This window comes from Seriola aureovittata, chromosome 7 (genome assembly GCF_021018895.1).
Source record: "Seriola aureovittata isolate HTS-2021-v1 ecotype China chromosome 7, ASM2101889v1, whole genome shotgun sequence".
Lineage (NCBI taxonomy): Eukaryota > Metazoa > Chordata > Actinopteri > Carangiformes > Carangidae > Seriola > Seriola aureovittata.
The window spans coordinates 27,114,967-27,138,970 of NC_079370.1; the positions used below are offsets into that span (position 1 = coordinate 27,114,967).

A 24,004-nucleotide genomic window follows, 5' to 3' on the forward strand; every position below is an offset into this window, starting at 1 on the left:
ATGGATGGTCCGTCCTGCTACCATCATTCAGGCATCATGAATCTCACGACTGTGTCTCTGCTTTGGTTCATCTCAACAGAAGCCAAGTCACAGTTTCAAAATGTATTTACCTCTGTGTCTGTTCCCAGTGTAGCACAGTGTAACAATCAGGAACAGGAAAGATGAATTACCTGACAGAGCCACCAGGTAAAAGAACAACACTGCTGACCCCTGGTGGCCAGTGGAAGAAACTACAGTGTACAATAAATACATGAATTTACTCTCAGCCGTGATTGAAAACGATCTGTGACTAACTAAGCTGAATAGAGGGTCAATCAGAAATTAAAAATCCTGTTACGGAGAATTACAAGATATGACACAAAATCAAAATCCACTCCAAATTGGAGATAAAATTTATTACCCAGCAAAACCTGATCTGAATCCTAACACTCTTTAAATCAGAACCTCCAAATCAAAATTTAAAACGTACAATAAAACAACAATAAAAGTCGTGTACTGGCAAACATTAGAGAGGAGGTAAGTCAGAAATCTAAAACCCTGCTCAAGGGAATTGTACAGTGACAAAAACAAAATCTTGACTACACTGCAAATTGGAAAAACAATTTCAGGACCTTAACTCTCTTTAAAACTGAACCTCCTAATCCAAGATTATTAATAATAATATAAGAAGACAGTAAAAGCTCGACTCCACTCCAAATTGGAAATAGATTTTAAACCAGGCTTAAACTGGTTTCAAACCCGAACAGGACTGAAAACTTTTACTAAACAACATTCAACCCAATTGGCTATGGGACACACGCTGTGGGTGAATGTCAGACCGTCAGTTTCAGAAATGATGTGACACAGATCTTTTTCTTCTAACGGAGGAAAGGTGTGGAGGGAGGGGTCCTGACTGTGGTGAAGTCTTGTGAGCTGATGGAAGAAGTTTCAGGAGACCCACATGTCTTAACCAGAATTTATTTATGAGCAAAAAAACTATTTATTGAAGCTTGATCCTTATCAATGATGATATGAGCAGTTAGCAAACATTAGACCATATTTAACACTATACTAAGTCATATTTACTACATGTGCATATAAAGTTATTCATGGAACCACATCACATCTATGCATGTGTGCAGCTTCTATTGGTCACACTGTACACTCTCACACCCTCCGTCCCCCTTAGACAAGACAGTAACTGACTGACACTGACACACTGGCTGTTTGTTGTGGCTGTTTACCTCCTCCACTGATCTCAAATTCAAATTCAAAATAGCTTTATTAGCATGAACAAAAACATGTTATTGCCAAAGCAGTTTACAAATGATATATACACATACAATACAGTAATGATTAAACGTGTTGAATATTGATACAGATTTAGATTTAAAATCATACTGATGTGTGTCAATGGGGATGTTATTGTGAGGCCTTCAGGCTGTGGCAGGCAGAGACATATTTAGCTGCAGAGGAGCTGCTGCTCCTTCAGAAGAACTGACACTTTCTCCTCTGGGGTTCATATTTGAAAGTTTTGAATTTTTTTGTCTGTGTCTCTCTCTCTCTCTCTCTCTCTCTCTCTCTCTGCTATTCTGTTTCTGAGGGTGGGTCCCTACTAGGACATTGGTTGCTATGGCAGCTGCCAATGGGATTTAGGCAGCTATGTCTTCACATCTACACTACAGAGGTGAAAGCATCCTCACTTTACTTTCAGTCTCTAAACCTGTAAATCAGTATTATAACTCATCACATGAGACTGAGAGATGACACCACAGATGATTTTCTCCCTCAGTAGTTTTCCTGCAGGGATTCCAGTGATACTCTAAAGCGAATGTCTGTGAAAATGTCAGATACTTGACTGAGCTGACGGACAGTTGTGTGTCAGCTGAGAAATCTGCTACTCTACTCTGCTGCCTGGACTCCTTCCTCTTCAGCCAGCCCTCCTTCAGCTCTGGAAACACCCAGGTTATAACAATCCAGCTCTTTGGTCTCCTGTGGAACTGGCTTCTGCCCCCTGGTGGCCTGGAGAGACATAGCAGCACACAGATGTGAGTTAGTGCATCACTCCTCTATTCAGTTCAATATTCACAAGCTGAGTGCTTCATGTCAGACAGTCCTCTGGTCAACAAAGATGTGTACGGTACCTTAAGGCTGAAACAGATGACAGCGATCACCAACAACAGACTCAGTGGCAGGACGACCAGTCTGATGATAGTACCTGTTGGATCTGATGACACACATTCAGTCATCACATTAGATCACATGACATCATTTTAACATGTGGCTGTTTGAGTCAGTTCTTAGAGAATAAGGTCGTCTGATTCGCTCTGTTCACTCATGATACAGACAGACAGACAGACAGACAGACAGACAGACAGACAGACAGACAGACAGACAGACAGACAGATAGATAGACAGAAAGACAGACAGACAGACAGACAGACAGACAGACAGACAGACAGACATGTCTCCAAGGTTCGGCCTCAGCCCTGGTTTCATTGCCAAGATTAAGGTTTTGTACGAGGACGTTGAGAGTGTACTGAAAATGAAAATTGGTACACCTGGGGAGCAGAGTCGCAGCTTTTAGACTACAGTTTATCCAACGTTACCTCACATGCAATGATGACGTGGTATGGAAACCAGTCATGAGCATCATTTTAAGGGGAGTGGCAGGTCTGGATTTAGATGCATCTTTGTTTTTAATAAATTGTAGTTTTATACGTCTGTGTGATCTGAATCCATTTTATCAGGGATTTTTTAGAGCATGGACTCTCTTTAAATGGAACAGAGTGAAACCTGCAGCTTCACTGTACTGGCTCCTGGAGGAGCCTCTAATCCACAGGGCCCGATTGGATGTTCAGGACAACAGTAGACTTGGTCTCACCCAGCGTTTGTGTTCAGCTGGGACAGTGAAGTTGAGACGCATAGTGGACGCTGCAGGTCCAGGACTCAACAACACGGAGGCAGTAGCTTCTCTATTGGGCCTGAAGTCACATGGTCACACCAGAGACATTTTGAACACATGGACTAAAAGACTGAATAGTGAAGAAATGGAAATGCTACAGGACTATTGTTCTGGAATAGACACTCCTGATGAAAGGGATCCTTTCCCTGAACTGGGTCTTAAAATAGACCACACTGGACTGACGGGACCATTGTTGGTATATAAAAATGCTGACCTCTACATGTTGAACAGGAAAGCTCTGTATAAATATTGTGTTCAAACTTTGAACAAGAGAAAGTTGTGTGGGAGAACAGGCAATGTGTGGAGAGGCAGAGTAAAGGTGCAGGATCGCTGTAAACCAGTGTGGAGGCTGTTTTATAAACCGCCTTTAAACAAGAGGTCAGGTGATCTGCAGTGCAGAATCCTGCAGGGAGCGCTGGCTGTCAACAGCTTGGTTTCTAAGATCAATCCCACAGTGTCCGTTAAATGTCCTTTCGTCAGGAACCCGAAACTGTTTTTCACTGTTTCCTGGAATGTAAAAGACTTGAAGTTCTGTTTGAAACTCTGAAAACTGTCTTTTTAAACTGCGGTTAGAGTTGGTGTGAAACTGCTTTTATTTTTGGTGCTGGTTACAAAAAAGAAAATGCAAAGAAGTGGCAGCTGTTGAACTTTGTAGTGGGACAGGCCAAACTGTCCATTATAAAAGCAGGAAGAGTGGAGTGGAAGGTGTTTCAGGTGGGGAGCTGCTGTCAGTGTTTAAGTCGGTGGTGAAAGCCAGAATCACAGTAGAGTTCAGATTTTATTCACTCATGAATAATGTTGATGGTTTTCTGTCTCAGTGGTGTTTCACTGCAGCTCTCTGTTCTGTTGTTGAGGGGAAGCTGATTTTTAACTCTTTTATAAACCATGTTCGTTGTTTTGTTTAATCTGAGGATTATGTTCTGTTAATATTGATCTATTTATTGGAAAATAAAGGTGTTTAAAAAAAAAAATCTCTCTCTCTCTGTCCCTCTGTCTCTTTCTCTCCATCTGTTTGTCCCTCTCTCTCTGTCTGTCTGTCTGTCTGTCTCTCTCTCTCTCTCTCTGTCTCTCTCTCTCTCTCTCTCTCTCTCTCTCTCTCTCTGTCTGTCTCTCTCTCTGTCTCTCTCCCTGTCTCTCACACCAGTCGTGGTTGTTAGCATCTCTTTGTGGTCATTTTGTGGCTCTATGACTAATTACTAGTCACTTCACACAGACACACAGGTCCACGGGCCCCTGAACCTTTCGGGCCCCTGGGTCCGTCCCCAGTCTGTCCATTAGGTAATCCAACATGAGAAGAAAATTTTACTGTTCAATAACAACAAAAATAGTTTACACTTGTAATTCTGTCTCAGCTCCCATAAGTCCTGGTGCTGGACCTGGTGTCTGACGACTTTTCAATGTTTTGCACCTGAGCTGGACTCTGTGCTTCAACTCACCTGAGACAGTGAAGGACAGCTGACGGCTCTCAGAGGAGAAGTTATGAGAAAAAACGTAGATGTGATAAACACAGCTGTAGTTTCCTTGGTGGGCGGGCTGTGCAGCAGGAAACAGGAAATGGGCGGAGTGATTGACAGCCGGCTGGTTGTAGTTGTGCGTTGTGCCGGGGGAGGTGAAGGTGAGCTGGAAGAAGCCTCCTGGGTACTGTGGCTGGATGGAGCAGCTGATGCTGAAGTCGGAGCCCATGAATACACTTAAATTTCCCTGCTGCTGGGCCTCGGAGACCCCGTCCATGGAGGAGGACACAGAGATGATTGGCTGAACCAGCAGGTCTGTAAACAAAGAGATGATTGGCTGAACCAGCAGAGGTCTGTGCTACGAAGCAGTCAGTGTTAACTGAACCTAACATTGTCCTGTTAACCTGTACTACGAAGCTGCTTATCAACAGGCTCAGTTAACTCTGGGTTTACCTGTCCAGCTACGAGCGTGTTCATGTCAAAGAGTTCGTCTGAACCGTGAATGAAGTCGGTACTTAATATGATATGAGAAGAAACGCTGATACTTGCCGGTAAGTTCAGTTATAGCAACGTCCAAAAGTGATGTTCAACAAGGAGAAATGTGAACAACATGATCACATGACTGGAATAAAAAACTATTATTTCCATGTCTAAATATAATTTCTGTCAATGTCAGATTAAAGATGTATTGTAAATAAGTGCATGAATTATCATTATGTCTGAGTATTTTCTCTCTTCAGTCTGATGATGAACAAACTGTTATGAACACGTGATGCAGATAAAACAGCTAAAGTTCATGTCAGACTGTTTCTGCTGCAGAGAGGAGAGAAAGAGAAGTAGTTGATGTCTGATGAGTCAGAACGACTGAAATGTTTTATAATCATGGAAATAATTAAGTGTGTTAATTGTTCTAATCAAAGACATCAGAGGTTTAGTTTTTATTTCCAGTTGTGGTCACAGAGTCTCCTCATGTTGTTCTGAGCTGCAGTGATGAAGAAGAGAGTAAAAGCTTCATCAGTGTCAGGAATCCAATATCTGTTCAATTAAAATGAAGTTATAATAGTTATTATAAAGGCTATTTATTTAGCGTGATAAACTCTTTTTTTAGAAGCTTTGTTTTAAAACCAGAGTGGACACATGGAAAGACCCAAACAGGAAAACTATTCCTCAGACTTTTTATATCTTATATCTACTGATCGTTATTATTGATCACTTTAGTGTTAACTCTTTTGTCCCTGTCAGGATCCTGTAGGAATGATGACTTGGTTTTTCCAGTGATTTGATTGGTCAGTAGTTTGGCTGTTGACAGGTTTTGATCTGATCCTCTGAAGTTAACCTTCCATGGAGCAGATTAGGAGATCAGCGCAAGTTACCATGGTGATTTACCCCGGTAATGAGTGAACCACTGTCATAGGACTGAAAACCCAGAGTTAAACCTTGATAACCTCAAATCAGCAAGTCTGTAAACGAGACATGATTGGCTGAATGTTTAATAATAGGTTTCTAATTGGAGTTTTGTCAGGATGTTCTGCAGCTGTTTTCCAGAAGATCACTGGTCAAACAGTCCGTCAGAGAGACAGAAAGACATGAAGCCATTAATTACAGCGTATAGAGCCTTTATAAACGGAGCCTCATCACAAAGTGGTGCTGATTCTTCATCACAAACCAAAATGAAGTGTAAGGAACTGAGCTCAGTCAAACATTGGTCCACCAAAACACAAGAGTCGGCCTCTTGCCACAAACCCTGTTTTCCTCCTGGTGTGTTGCAGTTAGCTGCTGTTGTGGAAAACTGTCTGAGAGGTTCACCATGAGGGGAGGGGACACAGAGCTGGTGAACAATGACCACAAACCTGTCTGCCACATTTCCAGGACGAGATGAGCTTCTGCTGGGGATAAACTCTCCCTGTGGGAGTCGTGAGTGGCACCAAACTGCTTTTATCTTCGACTATAGTTATTATTGGTAAAGGGGGTGTGAGTGAGGGCTGTGGGAGCTGCTGGGTTTGTGAGTGACCCACAGCAGGTTGCTTTACGGTGCAGATTGTCACATTTGAAGCAGTGGAGACTACTGACTGTCACTGAGGAATACTGGAAATATTAGTCACTGATGGACTTACCTGAACAGGTGATTTCCAGGATGGCGGAAGGGGAAGCTGATGATGAACAATCCCTCAGGGTAAATCCAGAATGAACACAGTCAGTGTTGATCTTCCATACAGAGCTGTATGAGGACTCCATTCCTCTCCTTGTTGAAACAGCAGAGCCACAGTCCAGCTCTCTACAGGCTACAGCTGCTTCCTTCAGGGTCCAGCCATCGTCATCCACTGGTCTCCACTCTCCTCGGTTCACCTGCAGTGTACCTGCACAGCGACTGGCTTCTCCCACCAACCTGACAGGCTCTGAACACAAAGAGAGTCATCAGTGACACAAGTCAAGTTATTAGTTGTCAGTTCAGCTGCAGCTGCAGCTTATTACACCTCCCCTCTCCACACAACGTTACATGATTCATCAACTCTCTCACTACAAGCCAGTATATAATAACAGACACAAGATTAGACACAACTGCTAAAAACTAAAAAGTGAAGCAGAAGAAGGATTAGGAGTTCCAGTGTGTCGTACATACATAGACCAAAATAAAGAAGAGAAGAAAAAACGACTTTCACTGCAACAATACAACCACAAGTAAGAAAAAAAATATAATAATTAAACAAATAAAACAGAAACAAAGTACAAAAGTACATCCCAAAAAGAAAAGAAAACAGACAAACTCTGTGCTACCAGTATTAGTACAGTGGGGGGCCCATCAGTCAATGGGGACAGCGTCCACTTGGAGGGACCTGACATGATCTAAGAAGGGAGATTATAGAGCATTTAACATCAGAGCCACAGAGACAGTGTTTCATTTTTTTAGTTTCAAAAAATATAGGGCATCTTTCATCCAATTCATTATTCGAGCATCCAGGTGGGTGGTTGGAGGGGAACGGTTGAAGAGCAGACTGCGTCTTCCCCCAATCAGGGCGTACATGGACGACATGACGACAATTACAACAACAAATGCATGCACCAAACGCCTGCTGGATAAGCTCCAGGGAAACATCAAATGGGCACGAATGGAGATTAAACCCAGCAAATCCCGCAGTATTTCCATTGTCAAAGGCCAGCTCGTCAATGAGAGGTTCCACGTCAACAACGAGCCAATACCAACAGTTCTGGAGAAGCTTATCAAAAGCCTCGGCCGATGGTATAGCGCAGAACTCAAAAACTCGAAGATAGTGGCCTCAAGCAGATCAACAACACTGCTCTCCCTGGGAAGCTGAAGCTGTGGTGCTTTCAATTTGGGCTGCTAACCCGTCTCATGTGGCCAATTTCCATTTATGAGGTCACCCTATCCCATGCCAATCGGCTGGAGAGACTGGTGAATGCCCAAGTGAGGAAGTGGCTTGGACTGCCGAGATGCTTTACCAGCATAGGCCTGTATGGCAATGGAACTCTCTCCCTACCAATCTCAAGCCTGGTGGAGGAGTACAAAAGTGCCAAAACAAGGCTGGAAATGACTCTCACAGAACCCCGAGATCCATTCGTCAGAGGTGCTGCTCCAATCCTAGCAATCCTAGGGAGGAAATGGAAGCCATCTGCAGCTGTAGCGGTGGCAAAGACCGCCCTCAGACACTGGGACATAGTGGGGCATGTCCAATATGGGAGAGGGGGCCTCGGCTTGGAAGCATCAACACCCACATGGCAAAAGGCTATTCCAACCGAATGGCGGCACATGGTGGTGGAGGAGGTGCGCCACCAGGAGGAGGCAGCCAGGTGTGCCAAGGCAGTCTCCCAAGCCCAGCAAGGCCGCTGGATGAAGTGGGAGGGCGTGGAGAGGAGGAAAATCATGTGGAACGAGATTTGGAGCATGGAGTCTAATAGGCTAAGCTTCATCATTAGAACCACACATGATGTCCTGCCCTCTCCAACCAACCTACATCTCTGGTATGGAGAGGACCCAGCCTGTCTCCAGTGTGCAGCCCCAGCAACCCTCAAACACATCTTGGTTGGCTGCAAGACCAGTCTAACGCAGGGAAGATACACCTGGCGCCACAACCAGGTGCTGAAATGCTTGGCTGCTGAACTTGAGAACAAGAGGGTAACCACCAACGCCATACCTCTAAATGCCCAGACTACCTTCCCACGGAAGTCAACCTTCATCCGGGAAGGGGAGAAACAGAGGACCAAGCCATCACCGCCAAACTCAGGCCCCCATCCAAGAGTACTCCAACCCATTCAATTGTCGTGCTGATATTTAGGGATATTTAACAACTAGTCCTATTAAGAAACACAATGAGTATGAGAGGGGGGACGAGGAAATTTCTAGTGCATCAGAATAACACGCCGCGCTAGCAATGTGAGAAAGGTACACATAGGAGCGTTTTCTGTTATAAATGTATGTGGGATTCCTGTTGGGCCAGTGGGTGTCACTATTCTGCATCACACAATATAGGTAGGAACCTTTCATTGAAGGACAGGTGTTGCCAGACGGAGTGGGCACATAGTTTTTTGACCGCAACACTGTGCCATGTCACGCCAAGTATGCTGCACTGCATAGGTTGAAATACGTTAAAACCCCCCCCTTGAAATACCCAGCATCTGGCTAGATCTGAGGGCCACTGCCAGGGGTTCGAAAGGTAATATCGAACAGAAGTGGAGAAAGTGGGCAACCATGCCAAGTGCCACATTTGAGAGGGAAATAATCTGAATAATCATTGTTTGTGCAGACGCAGACTAGAGGGGATGCATATAAAAGCTTAATCCATGAAATCCTTTTAGTGCATGAAACAAAAAGGGCCATTCCACATGGTCAAACGCCTTTGAAGCGTCCATAGAAATGACCTTTTCTGGGGAATCAGAAGAGGAAGGTGAGTATAATGTATCCATTAGCAGTCTGACATTGTGAAAGGAGAGTCTGTCCTTAACAAACCACGTCTGGTCCGTGGAAATAATTGTTGTCAAAATAGACTCCAAACGCTTTGTAAGCATTTTAGCTAATAGTTTGACATCCGCACAAAGCAAAGATAGGGTGAAAGTTACTGCAAAGAAGGGAATCTTTGTCTTTTTTTAATATAAGAGAGATTTAAACATATTTAGCAACAGTGGGGCCAATGTGTCAGCGAATGTCTTTTAAAATTCGGCAAGGAAGCCACCAGGGCCTGGACATTTTCCATTCTGCATTAACATTAGAGCACATTTAATTTCAGCAACTATGAAGGGTTCCTCCAACCGAGAAGATGTTTCAGGATCAATAGAAGGGATGTTTACAGACCTAAAAACGTTTCATATTGTGCCTCATCAGATGAGCTCTCAGAAGTATATAAGGAATAATAGGAATTCATAGTTGATAGATTCAGTTGATAGTTTGGGGATTTATAGTTATACTATCTGCAGTCTTAATCTGAGGGATATTATGTGATGAAGAGGACTGTTGAATTTGGTCAGCAAGTATCTTACTTTTTTTTTCTCCAAACTCATAATAATTATGGTGCTTCCTTATTAACAATTCTGTTGCCTCATTGGAGGCCCGAAGGTCAAACTCAGCCTTTTTTGTGAGTAGTTCTTTGATAAGATCTGCGTCAGGTGAGTCCGCAAACGTCTGCAGTTCTGATAAAGCCTGGAGAGAAAAGTTCTCTTTTCAGAAGTGATCTTTTTCTGGTAAGCAGAATAAGAAATGATTTCTCCTCACATCTTTACACATGTTGATGCAACATGTGGGTTAACATTAGTGGAGATGAAAAGATCAATGTAACTGTTAATATTTTTAATAAAATCAGGGTTTCTGAGTAGTAGCGAGTTAAAGCACCAGGGGGATCATGACAGCGACCTACCAGGAAGAGAGAAATCAACTAAGACAGTTGCCTGATCTGATATTACTATAGGACTGGTAGGAGCATGAGCTGACAGAGGAGAGTAATTTATTATCAATCAGAAAGAAGTCAATACAGGAGAAAGTGCCATGGACAGGGGAAAATAAAAGAGAACTCTTTGGCATTGGGGTTGAAAAAATGCCACATAACCATAACTGCATATTCCTCACCAATAATTGAATGATTTTAAGTGATTTAGACAGGGCACAGGGCTTGTTAGATGAACGGTCAACTGAAGGATCAAGACAACAGTTAAAATCACCTCCAATAATGAGCTGGCTAGAATTTAAATCAGGAAGAGAGAAAATAAAGTATTCATTGTCCCAAGTTGGACCATACACATTCACCAATGTCAGGTTGTTGCCACACATTTTGCCTGTAATGATAATAAAGCGCCCATTGGGGTCTGATATGACACAGAGAATGGTACTGATTTGTGAAAAAGAATTGCAACCCCCTGGGCCTTACTAAAAGTGGTAGAGCTGGCCTACCCATCCTCTGCAGAGTTTTAGGTGGTCTGATGGCTAGAGGTGGGTTTCCTGTAGAAAGGCAATTTTAGTGTTTAAATGTTTTAAATGGTTATTATATAGGTAATATTTTACCTTATGGCATAAAAATGTCAGTCCAGTCTTTGGATTTTTTATTCTTAAATTTTGATTAAATTAGATTTTGAACAGTATCAGGTGTTTACTTTTCATTAACACAGTTTGTGATGATGTCACAGTTCTGCATGTAAGGTCACCTGACTCACTTCAGCATTCCCTGTCATCCAGCTCCCAGTCATTAATTTTCCATTTTACCCTGTTCTCCTTCAGCTCCCTGCATTAGCCACCGTCACCTCATCAAGCCAACTCCATTCACCTGATCACACAGCTACTCCTGATGACACCCACCCAGTAAACAAACCCCAGCCTTCCACTCATTTTACACAGATTGTTCTTCGCTTTTCTCCATGTGAGACTCTCCAGCATTTCTTGGACTGATTCCTTGTTGCTGAACCTGTGTGTCCCTGATTTGCCTTTCTCACCTGAACCCTGGTAAACACTCAGGCTTCTGTTCCTGACCTTGAGAATTGTTTTGTAACTTGAGCCTTTCTCTGCGTGATCCTGTGCTGGCTTATTCAGCCTGAGCCTCCAGCAAGATTTGTTTTTTTTTCTTTATTTATCTGCATGCTCAAGTTTTGGCCTATGTAAAAATAAAGGTCACTAAAAACTGCTTTTGTTGAACTGTGTGCTGCATTTGGGTCCTACACACACCTGTTATAAATAATTTCTTCTCCTGTTCCCACCTTATTTATCGGCTGCACAATCTCATTTACTAAGTTTTATCCAACAATAACAAAATAGGGTTAGGGTTAGGGTTAGTGAGTTTGATTAGAACAGAGATGAAGCCAATCAAAGCTGCAGCTCCACTTCTACCTGAGCAGGTGAGTCCAACAGCTTTCCCAGGTGAGCAGGTGGTTCTAGCTGAGTCTGAGCTCCTACAGTCCAGGAGAGATGACTCATTGCCTCCACACTGGAACTCTCTGGTCCACATTGGAGCCTCCACTTCTCCATAGAGCGCCCCCTGGAGGACTGAAGGAGCCCCACAGCCAAGCTCCCTACAGACCACCTCTGCATCCTGCTGGTCAAAGTCAGCGTCACACACTGAGGACCACCACTCGTTAGACTGGTTAAACTGGTTAGACTTCACCTCCAGTCTGCCTGAACACAGACTGGTTCCATTCACCAGCCTGACAGAGTCTGCAGAGAGAGAGAGAGAGAGCTCATTCAAACTCTGATGGGTTGTAATTTCATTGTTAAAATGTATTTCTTGCATGTTCGGCTTATATATATGTTAAGGAGATCTAACAGAGCGTTGAGTGACACACCCTGATCAGCCACGTATAACAAAACATCATCGGTGTATCACGCTACTTTATCTTTTCCAGTTCCCTGAAGAATACTGTTTCCTCTCATTGCATATGTCAGAGGTTCTATGTAAAGTGCAAACAGGGTTGGAGAGAGAGGACATCCTTGATGAGTGGACCTTTCTAGCTTAATGTGATCAGTTAGACATCCGTTCATCTTCATTTTTTTAAAAGCTTTTTCAGCACCTAAAGTAGCATAGCATTCATTTTATTTTTCTTGATATTTTTTATTATATGAAGACTGACTGTTTTATTTTGAATGCACTATGAGTGTAGCTGTGTGCAGAACCTGAGCCCATGTATTGTGTTTTAAGTTTATTTTATCTTAAACCAACTGTGCCAGAGAAATGGATCCCTGGAGTATATTGTTGAATATATTATATTATATGACATTATAATATTGAGTTTGTGTTGTTGTCTGAAGGCCCTGGGAAGGTGGTGGCACTATGACCTGGAGCTGAGGGGAATAGCAGACTCCATCTGTGCAGGGATTGTTGGCAGAAAACAATTGTACACAAGTTAGGGAAGAAGTCGTAGCAGAAGTCAAAGCCTCATTGTATTTTTCCATCAAATTTAACAATGAGGTCCTTCCTTTGCTAAATGAAAACTATTTAGTTCTTCACAGCTATAAGACAACTTTATATACTTTATATAACTATTATCATCCAATATTTAGCTGGTGTTTAACACCTTTGATAAGCATAATATCCTCAGATTGATCCTGACACCAGTGCGTCAGTATGCCAGTGACCCCTTTTTTCACTATCAGCTTCCTGTTTTATTTATGTGTACTTACCACTTGTGTCATTGCAGCTTCTGTCCTCATGTGTTTCCCGGCCTCTTAAACTTCCTCCCCTTTGCTCCGCCCACCTACCTGTGCCTACTGTTTCCCACCAGTTGGACATGTCCATACGCTGTTCTGTGTTCTTTGTTCTCTGCCAGATTGTGTTTTAGCATTTTCCCACCACATGGTACTAACTCAACTCAACTTGACTCTAAACTTTCATTACCAGGATCTTCTTTTTCTACTGCAGATAGTACCCCCTCAATGCAGTGTCGTTACTGTAGCAACAATGCATTAAGTATTCAGTACGTCATCTTCAAGCGACACACACAATGGAACAATGGCAGATGTCAAACAGGAAGGTGTGCCTATCAGTAAGACTGAATAACAGGAAAACCTGGAAGCCCCCACTATGGCTCTGAAGAAAGTGCAGTGGAAACCTGTATCTGACAGTGATGGCATAAACACTAGTGTTGTTTCATTCTGTTCAGTTTTTTTCAAATACACTCATTTGAATCCACAAGTTCCAGCTTCAGTCTCTTCTATAGGTGCCATACTAAAAGTATAGAACAATAACTAACAGTAATTATATATATATATATATATATATATATATATATATATATATATATATCTGACCAACCATTAGTCTGCTGTGATCTCACATCACCTTTGGTATCATCTCCGCTCACTTAAACTCAGAGGAGGTGTGAACAAGTACCAGGTACTATCCAAAAGTGTTGCCCAATGGAAAACCAGAAGAGGCGAACAGAGTGGAGTGGTGCAGATACCACACAGTGAAAAAAGGCTGTTGTCTCCTGTATGCTTTGCTCTCCAGCCATTTACTCATGTCTGCCCTTTGGTTTGTCACTTGGTTTTCAGACTTCTGCTGCTCCCTGCCTGTTACTGTTTGCAGTTTTTGGACTGCTTACCTGACCCTGGATTTTCTGACTAAACACCTTATGATGTGAATTTTACTTTGCCCTCTGTGAGTTTCTCTGCCAGAGTTGCTAAACCACCATGCATGGCTGTATGCTTGCCTACCTAAGCTTTTAGCGCTGTTACAGAGGTCGATGTAGAGGTTGTTGGTGATGTCCGAGAAAGAAAGGAATTGCTCAATATAGTACATGTGAGATTTTTTGGGGTCAGAGGCAATGGACCACAGTTGTGACATGTCAGCGTTTTCCACACCTGAAAGAAAAATAATGTGTTAACACAGTGTCTCAAACATGAAACTCAAGACGAAAAAATGTTTTGGTTGGCAAAGTAACAAATTTGTTTTTTCCTGATGCCTAAACTAAACTGTGACAAACTACAATGATGTACATTTTAATCCCAGCAATTAGAAATCATGTGCTTTACATTACTGCTGCTAAAGCATATCCCATGACTTAGCTTGACTTTCTTCCTTCAGGGAAGTAGCCTGATTTTAATTCATTTAGTAAGACCTGAGTCATGCCTCACTTGATTTTCGTAACATGAAGCTTAACTCCTATCCTAGCATCCTAGCTCAGCCTGTAGTTACACAGAGCTAATGCTACCTTGCTAACTGTGTTACGATTGTTTCAGCTGCTCTGCTTTTGCAGAAAGGGTGTCTCTGCTTGAGAGACGTGTCTGCACTCACAAAGCCTCGATGGTAAGTGGTATGGAGTTTGTCCCTGTACGCTGGCGTGGAAAGACTCGAAAGATCAAACCACTAGTGTGAGGCCTGGTCCCAACTACAAACCAGTTTTCAACCTTTGCCAGCCCTGCTGGTAGCCCTGTTGGCCTGCAGGTCTCCTCCTGTCAATGTTGACTTTTCTCAATCATTTTATTTGCACTGAATTTTTTTCAAAAGGATGATGGTGTGATTCTTGTTGGTCTTGTACCAAACAAACATGTTCCTTTACATTTGGACAATATGATTTGTAGGCTGGGGCATCTCTGTAACATCACAACACTTATGATGCTAACAATGCACAACAATGTTGTGAGACATTTTTCCTCCATCAAAACAACTGCAGCGTCTGTGATTTGGATATTTCACTTGACATATTGCAATTCTGATTATATTTTGATTAATTGTGCAGCTCGAGGCTGCACAATTGGTTGTGCAGTGGTTAGCGCTGTCGCCTCACAGCAAGAAGGTTCCGGGTTCGAGTCCCGGCTCGGCCGTGGGATCTTTCTGTGTGGAGTTTGCATGTTCTCCCTGTGCCTGTGTGGGTTCTCTCCGGGTTCTCCGGCTTCCTCCCACAGTCCAAAGACATGCAAATGGGGACTAGGCTGATTGGATACTCTACATTGACCATAGGTGTGGCTGTGAGTGTGAATGGTTGTCTGTCTCTATGTGTTTGCTCTGCGATGGACTGGCGACCTGTCCAGGGTGTACCCCGCCTCTCGCCCGAAAAGATGCTGGGATAGGCTCCAGCCCCCCGCGACCCTACTAGAGGATAAGCAGTAGAAAATGAATGAATGAATGTGCAGCTCTACTAGCAGGGGTGTTGGTGTTTGCCAGAAAGATGTGTAGGCATCCATTCATTGTCTCTGGTCTCTTACCGGTGTTGAGTAATGATGATATGCACAGTAGGTTTAATGTACTGAACCACTGGCTAGCTTGTCACTGTAGTGAGCAGGGATTTGATTTTGTTAAGAACATTGAGACCATATTACTCAAAAGGTCCCTAAATATGTCAATTACAAAAATGTAATTATCATTCCCACCACTAGTGGTAGTGAAGTGTACTACAAAACACCTGAGGAAATCACAAGGTGATCACAATTGATCACAACTCACTAAGGTAATTACAATTCTATCTCCACACTGCTGCAACTAAAAACACAAGATGTCTTGTTGCAATAAATACATCATCTACTGGTAACAGGTTGGCCAATTAAACGGCAAAACTCCAGCCTCAACAAAACTCTCAAATAAATGCAACAGGAGGAGGTAATTGTAAACAGGAAAACAAAATCACACCATCAACACACAGGTTGTATTGACGCTGCCTGTACAGTTGTAGACATTGTTGTTCAGTGTTCAGGATCTACACACGAGTCATGGATCTTAATGGAGAGTGACCTGATCAGCTGATTATTGTTTCCAGTCTATACTGTTGACATTCTGATTGTCCATACTGTAAACTGTGTTTCGTTAAAGCCACTTGTGATTTGTGATATTGGTTTATATAAATACAATTTTACATTTTCATTGTGACAAACAGGAAGTCACTTAATTCTTTTGTGGTAAAGTGTTGTAGTTTCACAGCTCTTCCTCACTTGAACTTTTCTGACACTCTGCTGCTTTCTTACTATTCAAACTGTCACTCACCGATAGTGTAGATCTCAATGCCATTGTCTTTCAGGTTCTGTGAGGGGAGGTTTACATCATCCTGAGACAACCCGTCGGTGATCAGAACAGCAATTTTACGGGAGTCCGCACGCATTCCCACATGGGGTTTAAAGCTCATCTGGTTGATGTGGTCCAGAGCCCTTCCTGTATGACAGTAATAAAGAGACATCAAAGACTTTATCAAAAGACACTTGTGTTGTAAAGTGGGAATAAGAGGGTTCTGTTTCGTGTATTGTTATGTGCTTTCAATGATTTTGCTGATATGTAGAGAGTTGAAGTTTGCCCTCCTCCGCTGGTAGATGTGTGTGTGTGTGTGTGTGTGTGTGTGTGTGTGTAAGTAAATGTAACAGTGATTTATGGTTTATATTTTGAATTACGGAGGCAGGCAAATTTAGGAGGACCTAAAACAAAGAAAGGTGCAATCAAGTTTGTTCAAGAGGGAGAGAAAGTTGGTAAGACAACAAGAAGGCAAGGCAGCTTAGAAGGTGCTTGTGATTGGGAAATGCAGGTAGATTTAGGAGGAAAGCTTCTTGTTCCCCAGGAAATAGCCATTACAAAGCTAAGGCCTGATATAGTCTTGTGGTCTAGGAGTAGAATGAACGTATATTTCATAGAGCTGACTGTTCCGTGGGAGGCCTTAGTTGAAGAAGCATATGAAAGGAAAAAGCTCAGGTATGCAGAGTTAGGGGCAGAAGCAGAGCAGCGAGGATGGAAAGTTAGGATTTGTCCAGTGGAAGTAGGATGTAGAGGATTTGTAGCAAGGACATGTCAGATGAGGCAGCTAGATCCAGTCAGTGGATTTGGATGAGAAGGAGTAATGGTAGCTGGGGGCCCAGCAGGGAGAGCACTTACGATAGATAGACTCTTAGGAGAAGCAAGGAAGAAATCCAGGAAGAGGAAGTGTTTTTAAGTGTGGGTGTGGCCTGTGTGAGCCTCTTTGAGACCATGCAGTTAGTCCAGGTGAGGTGGCCTGTATTGTTTGCTTGTATCGAATTAGTTTGTAGTGTGTCTGTGGCTGTCTAGGTGAGTTTGTTTGTTTTAGGTGAGTTGCATGGTGTGGTGTTGGAGAGTATGGGGGGTGTAGAGCACAGCCTAATCCGGCGGGGGAGAGCCAGCCTAAAAAGGCCCCTCTCCCTGACTCTACATCCCTCATTGTCTTGGAGAGTGGGGGGGTGGGGGGGGCAAGAGTACAGCCTAATCCGGCAGGGGAGAGTTTAGCTCAAAAAGGCTTCTCTCCTTGACTCTGCCTCCTTCAAAATGGCCGCCACTTTCTCCAACTGTTCAGGGGAGTTTGTTTGCTGAATCTGCTAGTGTGTTTTGTCAGAGTTGATGATGGTGTTGTTTGTGGTAGCATAGGCAAGATAAAGAAAATGGTGGTATGAGGAGCAGTGATGGCTGGCATTAGGGGAGTGACTCTGGGACGCCAGTGATCACTGTCTAGCCTCCTGGAGGTGTCGTGGGACCAACTAGACGAAACACTGGTGAAAGGAGGTTCCCACCTGATGACCCCAAAGACATGTTAGTTATCACTGCTCATTAGTCTGTACAGCTAAATTAATAGTTATCATAGGACATGTTAAGCTTAGGGAGCTATTCACTGGGTCCATTTTCTGTAGCACAAGCTTTGTGTTTATCTTAAATAAATTGTTTATTTTGTATATTTTGTCATTAGGTCCCAACAGTTTTGTTAATTTGTTATTATCTGACTGGGCAGTGTTGGGACTCAGTCATTCAATAGACCAAATGTTTCTTTGCTCCACTGGACAAAGGAATTCACACCCCACAGTTCCTCACGGTTCACACCTGGGGATGACCCTTCCCCCCCACGGACCCCACTGGCCAGCCAGTGTGGGCCAGCGTGTGACATGTGACCCCCAAGGGTGTCACCAAACAAAACCAGTCTTCTAGACCCCTTCTCTCTCTCTTCCCTTCTTGGCTTGCTCTGGAGAGCAGCTCCAGCCCTCTCCTCTCGGTTCTTCAAAGGGCAACAAGGCCCCAGCCCAGGTCAGCTCTGCTACCTGAGAAACTAGCTCTCTCGCCGGCCTGCAACCAGCAGCCTGCAAACACTCTTCTCCTCCACAACAGCGACCTGCTTCGGATTAACTGTGAGTGAACCAAATCCTCTTCAGAATCAGCGGCTACAACACAAGGCCAGCTGATTTTCCAAGCAACAGGAGTCGTAGCAGAGTTAGCATGGAACAGCTAACTCTGTGAGGAGAACAAAGGAGATACCAGCAAGCAACACAGCCAGACAGGACTTTATTCCACCAGGAAACCCCCCAAACTCACTGGATTTTACAAACCACTGGAAAGGACCTTTTTGCTTGTTCCAAGGATCGGGTAACGTTAACGGACTGGGCCTAACCTCTCCCAGCACAGCATAGCACAGCACAGCATAGCTAATCAGCAGAAGCCTTAACTTGTTAATGTACTTGTTGATTGATGTCTTGTTGTTGTAATGTTTGCTTAGGTTGTGGTCAGTCATACAGTTAATCGAGTACTCGTATGTTCACACACATAGCAGTACGTCTCAGTCCTAGAACCTGCATGAAGCTAACCTTCCCCCTCTAACCTGGTACCTTTAGATTACATGAGCTAGGCTAACAAAGAAACTCACACCTCCCCTCTCACACACACTAGGTGGTCTCAGCGGCCATTTTAGTAGTTTCTTTGTTTACCGCCATCTTTGTAGTCTTCTTTGTTCAGGTCATGTGGTCACAGTGACCACTTTGAGTCGGCCATCTTGCCTTTGTCTGTGTCCCCACAGACACACATACACACACACACACACACAACACACACACACACACACACACACACCTGTATATGCTAGATTAGACATTGTACTTTACTCTGCTCCATTGTAAATAAATGCCTTTTTAAGTATAACTACTGGTGTGTTTAATGTTGCACAAGCGTGAATATTGCCAACCTCTACTCGGTAGAATTCCAATCCTTCAACTGTAACTTACTATTGATTTGGTAATTTGGTAATAGTTAGTAAGCTAATGGTTAATCAGAGTTCCAGATTAATGGTAATAAATTGAGACTAAAACCATATTGGCTATTTTGCCTATTAGTTTAGGCTGGTGCCCCGTGAACTTTAATTCATTTTAAAGATATTATTTAATATTAATATTTTTAATATTAATATTTCCTTAATTTATGATAGCTAATAAATTGATAAACAATCGAAATCTAACACATTTGGTGTCCAGCTCATGAGGTAGAGTACTGTTAACATAATGGTGCCGCCCGTGTGAGGCCGAGTACTAATGATTTCCAGTTACTAATAGAGCTCAGACCCAACATAATGGTGCCCCGTGTGAGGCCGAGTACTGTTGGCAAATATTCATAATTGTGCAATATTAAATTCATAATTTGGCCAAAACCGCAAAGGTTGAAAAAATTTTTTTAGTCCACCACAGGAGTAAACGTCCAGGTGTACTTACAAACAAGTGCACTGTGGTGAGAATTGGTTTACTAATTTTACCTTAAGTAATATTAGACGTCCTCCAGTTATTAATAGCTAACACTTAAGCCTTAGTATCAAGAGCCTGCTATTGTTGCTAACAATTCCAGTTGAGTTTATTCTGTAGGAAATGTAAGAACCTCAGTTCAGCATTTGAATACCACGTGTTCAATGCTATCTAGTAAAGCTGTCAGAATTGCTGCTCCCTTTAACATTAAACACTGTGTGCCGACAGCCCTGTGTAACACAGAGAGCTTATACCTGGCTGTTACTGCCAAGCATTTCAGCCTGAGTAAGAAATAGAGCCTGAGATAGAGCCACAGCGTGCTACCAGCCCTGTGAAACCCAAGTTCTGCACCTAGCTGTTACTGCCTTGCATTACAGCCTGAGTCGACTTGAAGAGATAATCTTTGGACTGTTACTGCCTTGCATCTCAGTCATTGCTTTTTGAAACATTTCTTAAGCAGACAGTAAACCTGCACTTGCCTTTACTGTCCTTAATCTTTATGCCCACTAGTGTAGCTGCCCCTCCTCCACAGGAAGCTACCCCCCATAGTGTAGGCCACTGCATTGTTTAGTTAGGCTAGTGTACTACCAAACTACACTACAAGGTGTCTGCCAGCGCAACACCGCAGCCAACTATATTGCCTTCTTGTTTTGTGAAAAACTTGTTTAACCTCCCTCTTTCCCAGACACAACAATGGAGAACTCCTGTGTAGAGCAGTTTATTTCTTCCCTAGCACAGAGCCTGAAGCCTGGCTACCTAGAATTTATCAGCAAGTTAAATTCCAGTGAGTGCAGTAAAGAAATAGACTTGCTACTCAGTGACAAAGGTGATGCTCAGACTGCATCCAAAGGCCCATTGTTAAGATGTGTACTGTTGAACTTCCACAGGCAAACCAGCATTTCACTTCAGAGCCAAGCAGCCCTAGAGGAGGAGGTAAAATCGCTTAGAGCTCAAAATGCTTTTCTCCTCCAAGAAGTTAAGGAAGCTAACAAGAAAGCCATGCGCTACTTAGGAGACCTGCATGCAGCAGAGTTAGATCTCTGTTCACACAAGGAAGAATTGTTAAAGGTTAAATCAGAATGCCTTGCTCCACCACAATCGTTCAGTGCTTGTGATTCTGGTTTCTCTGCTTCACACTCTTCCCTTAATGACAGGTTAACTCCGCCTCCACTCAGAGGATGGGACAAATTCCCAACTGACCCTAAGTCCTGGGAAATGAAGTCAGCTCCTCAACCTCCACTGAGAGACAGAGGTTACACCCACCTGACTTCCCATCTTCCTGAAACTGACAATGAAGAGGCAGGTAGTTTATCCGGTAGAGGATATTCATGTTCCCATCAGCCACTGATGCATAACAGTTTCACCTGTGCTCACCCCTCCAACAGAAGGACCAAAACTTTTCCGGACTGTTCAGCCTCCTCTCTGCACCTCCATGAGAGTGATGACCGCTGTTCAGCTCCTTCCTCTAGTCCAGCTAGCATAGTCTCGCCTTCATCAGTAGGGACCTCACAGTGCCCCCGCCTCGAAGCGCTTGAGTTATTAGCAAAGGACATTGAACATTTTGATCCAGACAGCTCTGATCAACATATTGAAAACTACTTTAGGGAGTTAGATCACAACTTAATGGATTTGCCCCATGCAACCCAAAGGGAGAAAACTAAACTTGTGTGGAAGACCAGCTCAAAAGCAGTCCACAAGTTTATGCAATCACTGCCTCCCAGTGTCAGAGATGACTACAAAGAGCTCTGTCAAGCACTGACAGAAGAATTCTCTCCTGCTGCAGATGAGATAGAATCTTTGGTTGCAGCCTCACAAATCAAACACTCCCGCCATGAACATCCCAATGACTTTTATCAACGTTTGAGGCATGCATATTTTCAGGGTAGGAACACACCAGGCTTAGAGCAGAACTCCACCTTCAAGTCTTTGTTCCTACGAAACCTCCATCCCTGTGTACGCACTCATGTTACACTGATGACGCATCAAGGTAAGCCCACCATGCAGGAAATAAAGAAAATGACAAAAATGGCTTGGGAAACCATGGTCAATTCCAAGGCAAGGGGGAAAACAACTGAGCCTAGCAACTCAAACACCTTAGCGTCACACAGACATGTAACCTCAAAAGATCACCCTCAGAACAGATCGAAGGGGGGTGACAAAAGGCCACATATGGGTGCTGAGCGTAACCGCCACGCCCACCAAGTGCGTAGAGATAGGCACTCCCACAACAGGAGCAGGAGACGGCCTTACGCAGAAATTCTGGCTCAGACACAGGACCAGTCAACACATGGATCAGACAATGACCACGTCATCTCTGACCATGTTAACTCAGACAGTGACAATGCCTCTGAATGTTCTTTCTTCAGCTACTCAAAGTGTTACAGCTTTGTGCCACAAGTTAAGGAAAACTTAAAGCACCGGCGCTCCAGAGTTCGCCGCACTGAGTACTGACAGTAAGTAGGCTCAGGGTACCCTACACTCTTCCAGATGGACACAATGGGTTTGTCAGCAGCAGCAGCAGCAAACTAAATTCTGAATCAAATCAGATACAAGTTTAGGACACTGCATATACATGGCACACTCACCCAGACACTCCAAATCTTGTCATTCTAGGTGCCACCCTCTATATCTCACCTTAACAAACTAACATCACTGACTTTCCTGTCCTCACTAACACCATGAGTAACTAGGAAACATGTTAGTTGTTTTACACTATTCGATCATTGTGGTTATTATCTGAACTCTGCTTTGTAACCTGATTGTTCTTGCTTAGCCAAGATAGATAGTGCTGACAAATGCCCCGATATTACCCGTTGAATGAAATGACAAATGGACTATACATTATGCTCTCAGGATGACACGTCAGGTGGCATCCTGACAACAAAGGGGGGACTGTTGGGACTCAGTCATTCAATAGACCAAATGTTTCTTTGCTCCACTGGACAAAGGAATTCACACCCCACAGTTCCTCACGGTTCACACCTGGGGATGACCCTTCCCCCCCACGGACCCCACTGGCCAGCCAGTGTGGGCCAGCGTGTGACATGTGACCCCCAAGGGTGTCACCAAACAAAACCAGTCTTCTAGACCCCTTCTCTCTCTCTTCCCTTCTTGGCTTGCTCTGGAGAGCAGCTCCAGCCCTCTCCTCTCGGTTCTTCAAAGGGCAACAAGGCCCCAGCCCAGGTCAGCTCTGCTACCTGAGAAACTAGCTCTCTCGCCGGCCTGCAACCAGCAGCCTGCAAACACTCTTCTCCTCCACAACAGCGACCTGCTTCGGATTAACTGTGAGTGAACCAAATCCTCTTCAGAATCAGCGGCTACAACACAAGGCCAGCTGATTTTCCAAGCAACAGGAGTCGTAGCAGAGTTAGCATGGAACAGCTAACTCTGTGAGGAGAACAAAGGAGATACCAGCAAGCAACACAGCCAGACAGGACTTTATTCCACCAGGAAACCCCCCAAACTCACTGGATTTTACAAACCACTGGAAAGGACCTTTTTGCTTGTTCCAAGGATCGGGTAACGTTAACGGACTGGGCCTAACCTCTCCCAGCACAGCATAGCACAGCACAGCATAGCTAATCAGCAGAAGCCTTAACTTGTTAATGTACTTGTTGATTGATGTCTTGTTGTTGTAATGTTTGCTTAGGTTGTGGTCAGTCATACAGTTAATCGAGTACTCGTATGTTCACACACATAGCAGTACGTCTCAGTCCTAGAACCTGCATGAAGCTAACCTTCCCCCTCTAACCTGGTACCTTTAGATTACATGAGCTAGGCTAACAAAGAAACTCACACCTCCCCTCTCACACACACTAGGTGGTCTCAGCGGCCATTTTAGTAGTTTCTTTGTTTACCGCCATCTTTGTAGTCTTCTTTGTTCAGGTCATGTGGTCACAGTGACCACTTTGAGTCGGCCATCTTGCCTTTGTCTGTGTCCCCACAGACACACATACACACACACACACACACACACACACACACACACACACACACACACACACACACACCTGTATATCGACACCCTCTTAAAATAATGGCCTAAGTCATTTTTTCAGGTTTTTCAGGAAACACAAAAAACTCAACAAAAGAGTCACACTTTTGGCATAGGCCATTATACAACCGGGGGTAGAATTGCATGTTCCCCTCAACTGAGGATTCAGGCGATTTTACCAGAGGTGGCCAGCATCATGAGGGGGTGAT

General features: G+C 43.7%; 1 protein-coding gene across 1 annotated transcript in view; it reads right to left on the bottom strand.

The window, feature by feature from the left end:
• Positions 1-941: 941 nt before the first annotated feature.
• The window catches only part of LOC130172742 (scavenger receptor cysteine-rich type 1 protein M130-like), a 42,851-nt gene continuing 19,788 nt past the window's right edge, over positions 942-24,004 (bottom strand). Inside the window, exons 10-16 of the mRNA XM_056381643.1 lie at positions 16,302-16,466; positions 14,039-14,185; positions 11,720-12,043; positions 6,513-6,794; positions 4,381-4,713; positions 2,124-2,206; positions 942-2,001 (exon numbers count right to left, since the gene is read on the bottom strand). Coding sequence (XP_056237618.1) covers positions 1,882-2,001; positions 2,124-2,206; positions 4,381-4,713; positions 6,513-6,794; positions 11,720-12,043; positions 14,039-14,185; positions 16,302-16,466 — 1,454 coding nt within the window. The 3' untranslated portion in view covers positions 942-1,881. The remainder of the gene's footprint in view (positions 2,002-2,123; positions 2,207-4,380; positions 4,714-6,512; positions 6,795-11,719; positions 12,044-14,038; positions 14,186-16,301; positions 16,467-24,004) is intronic.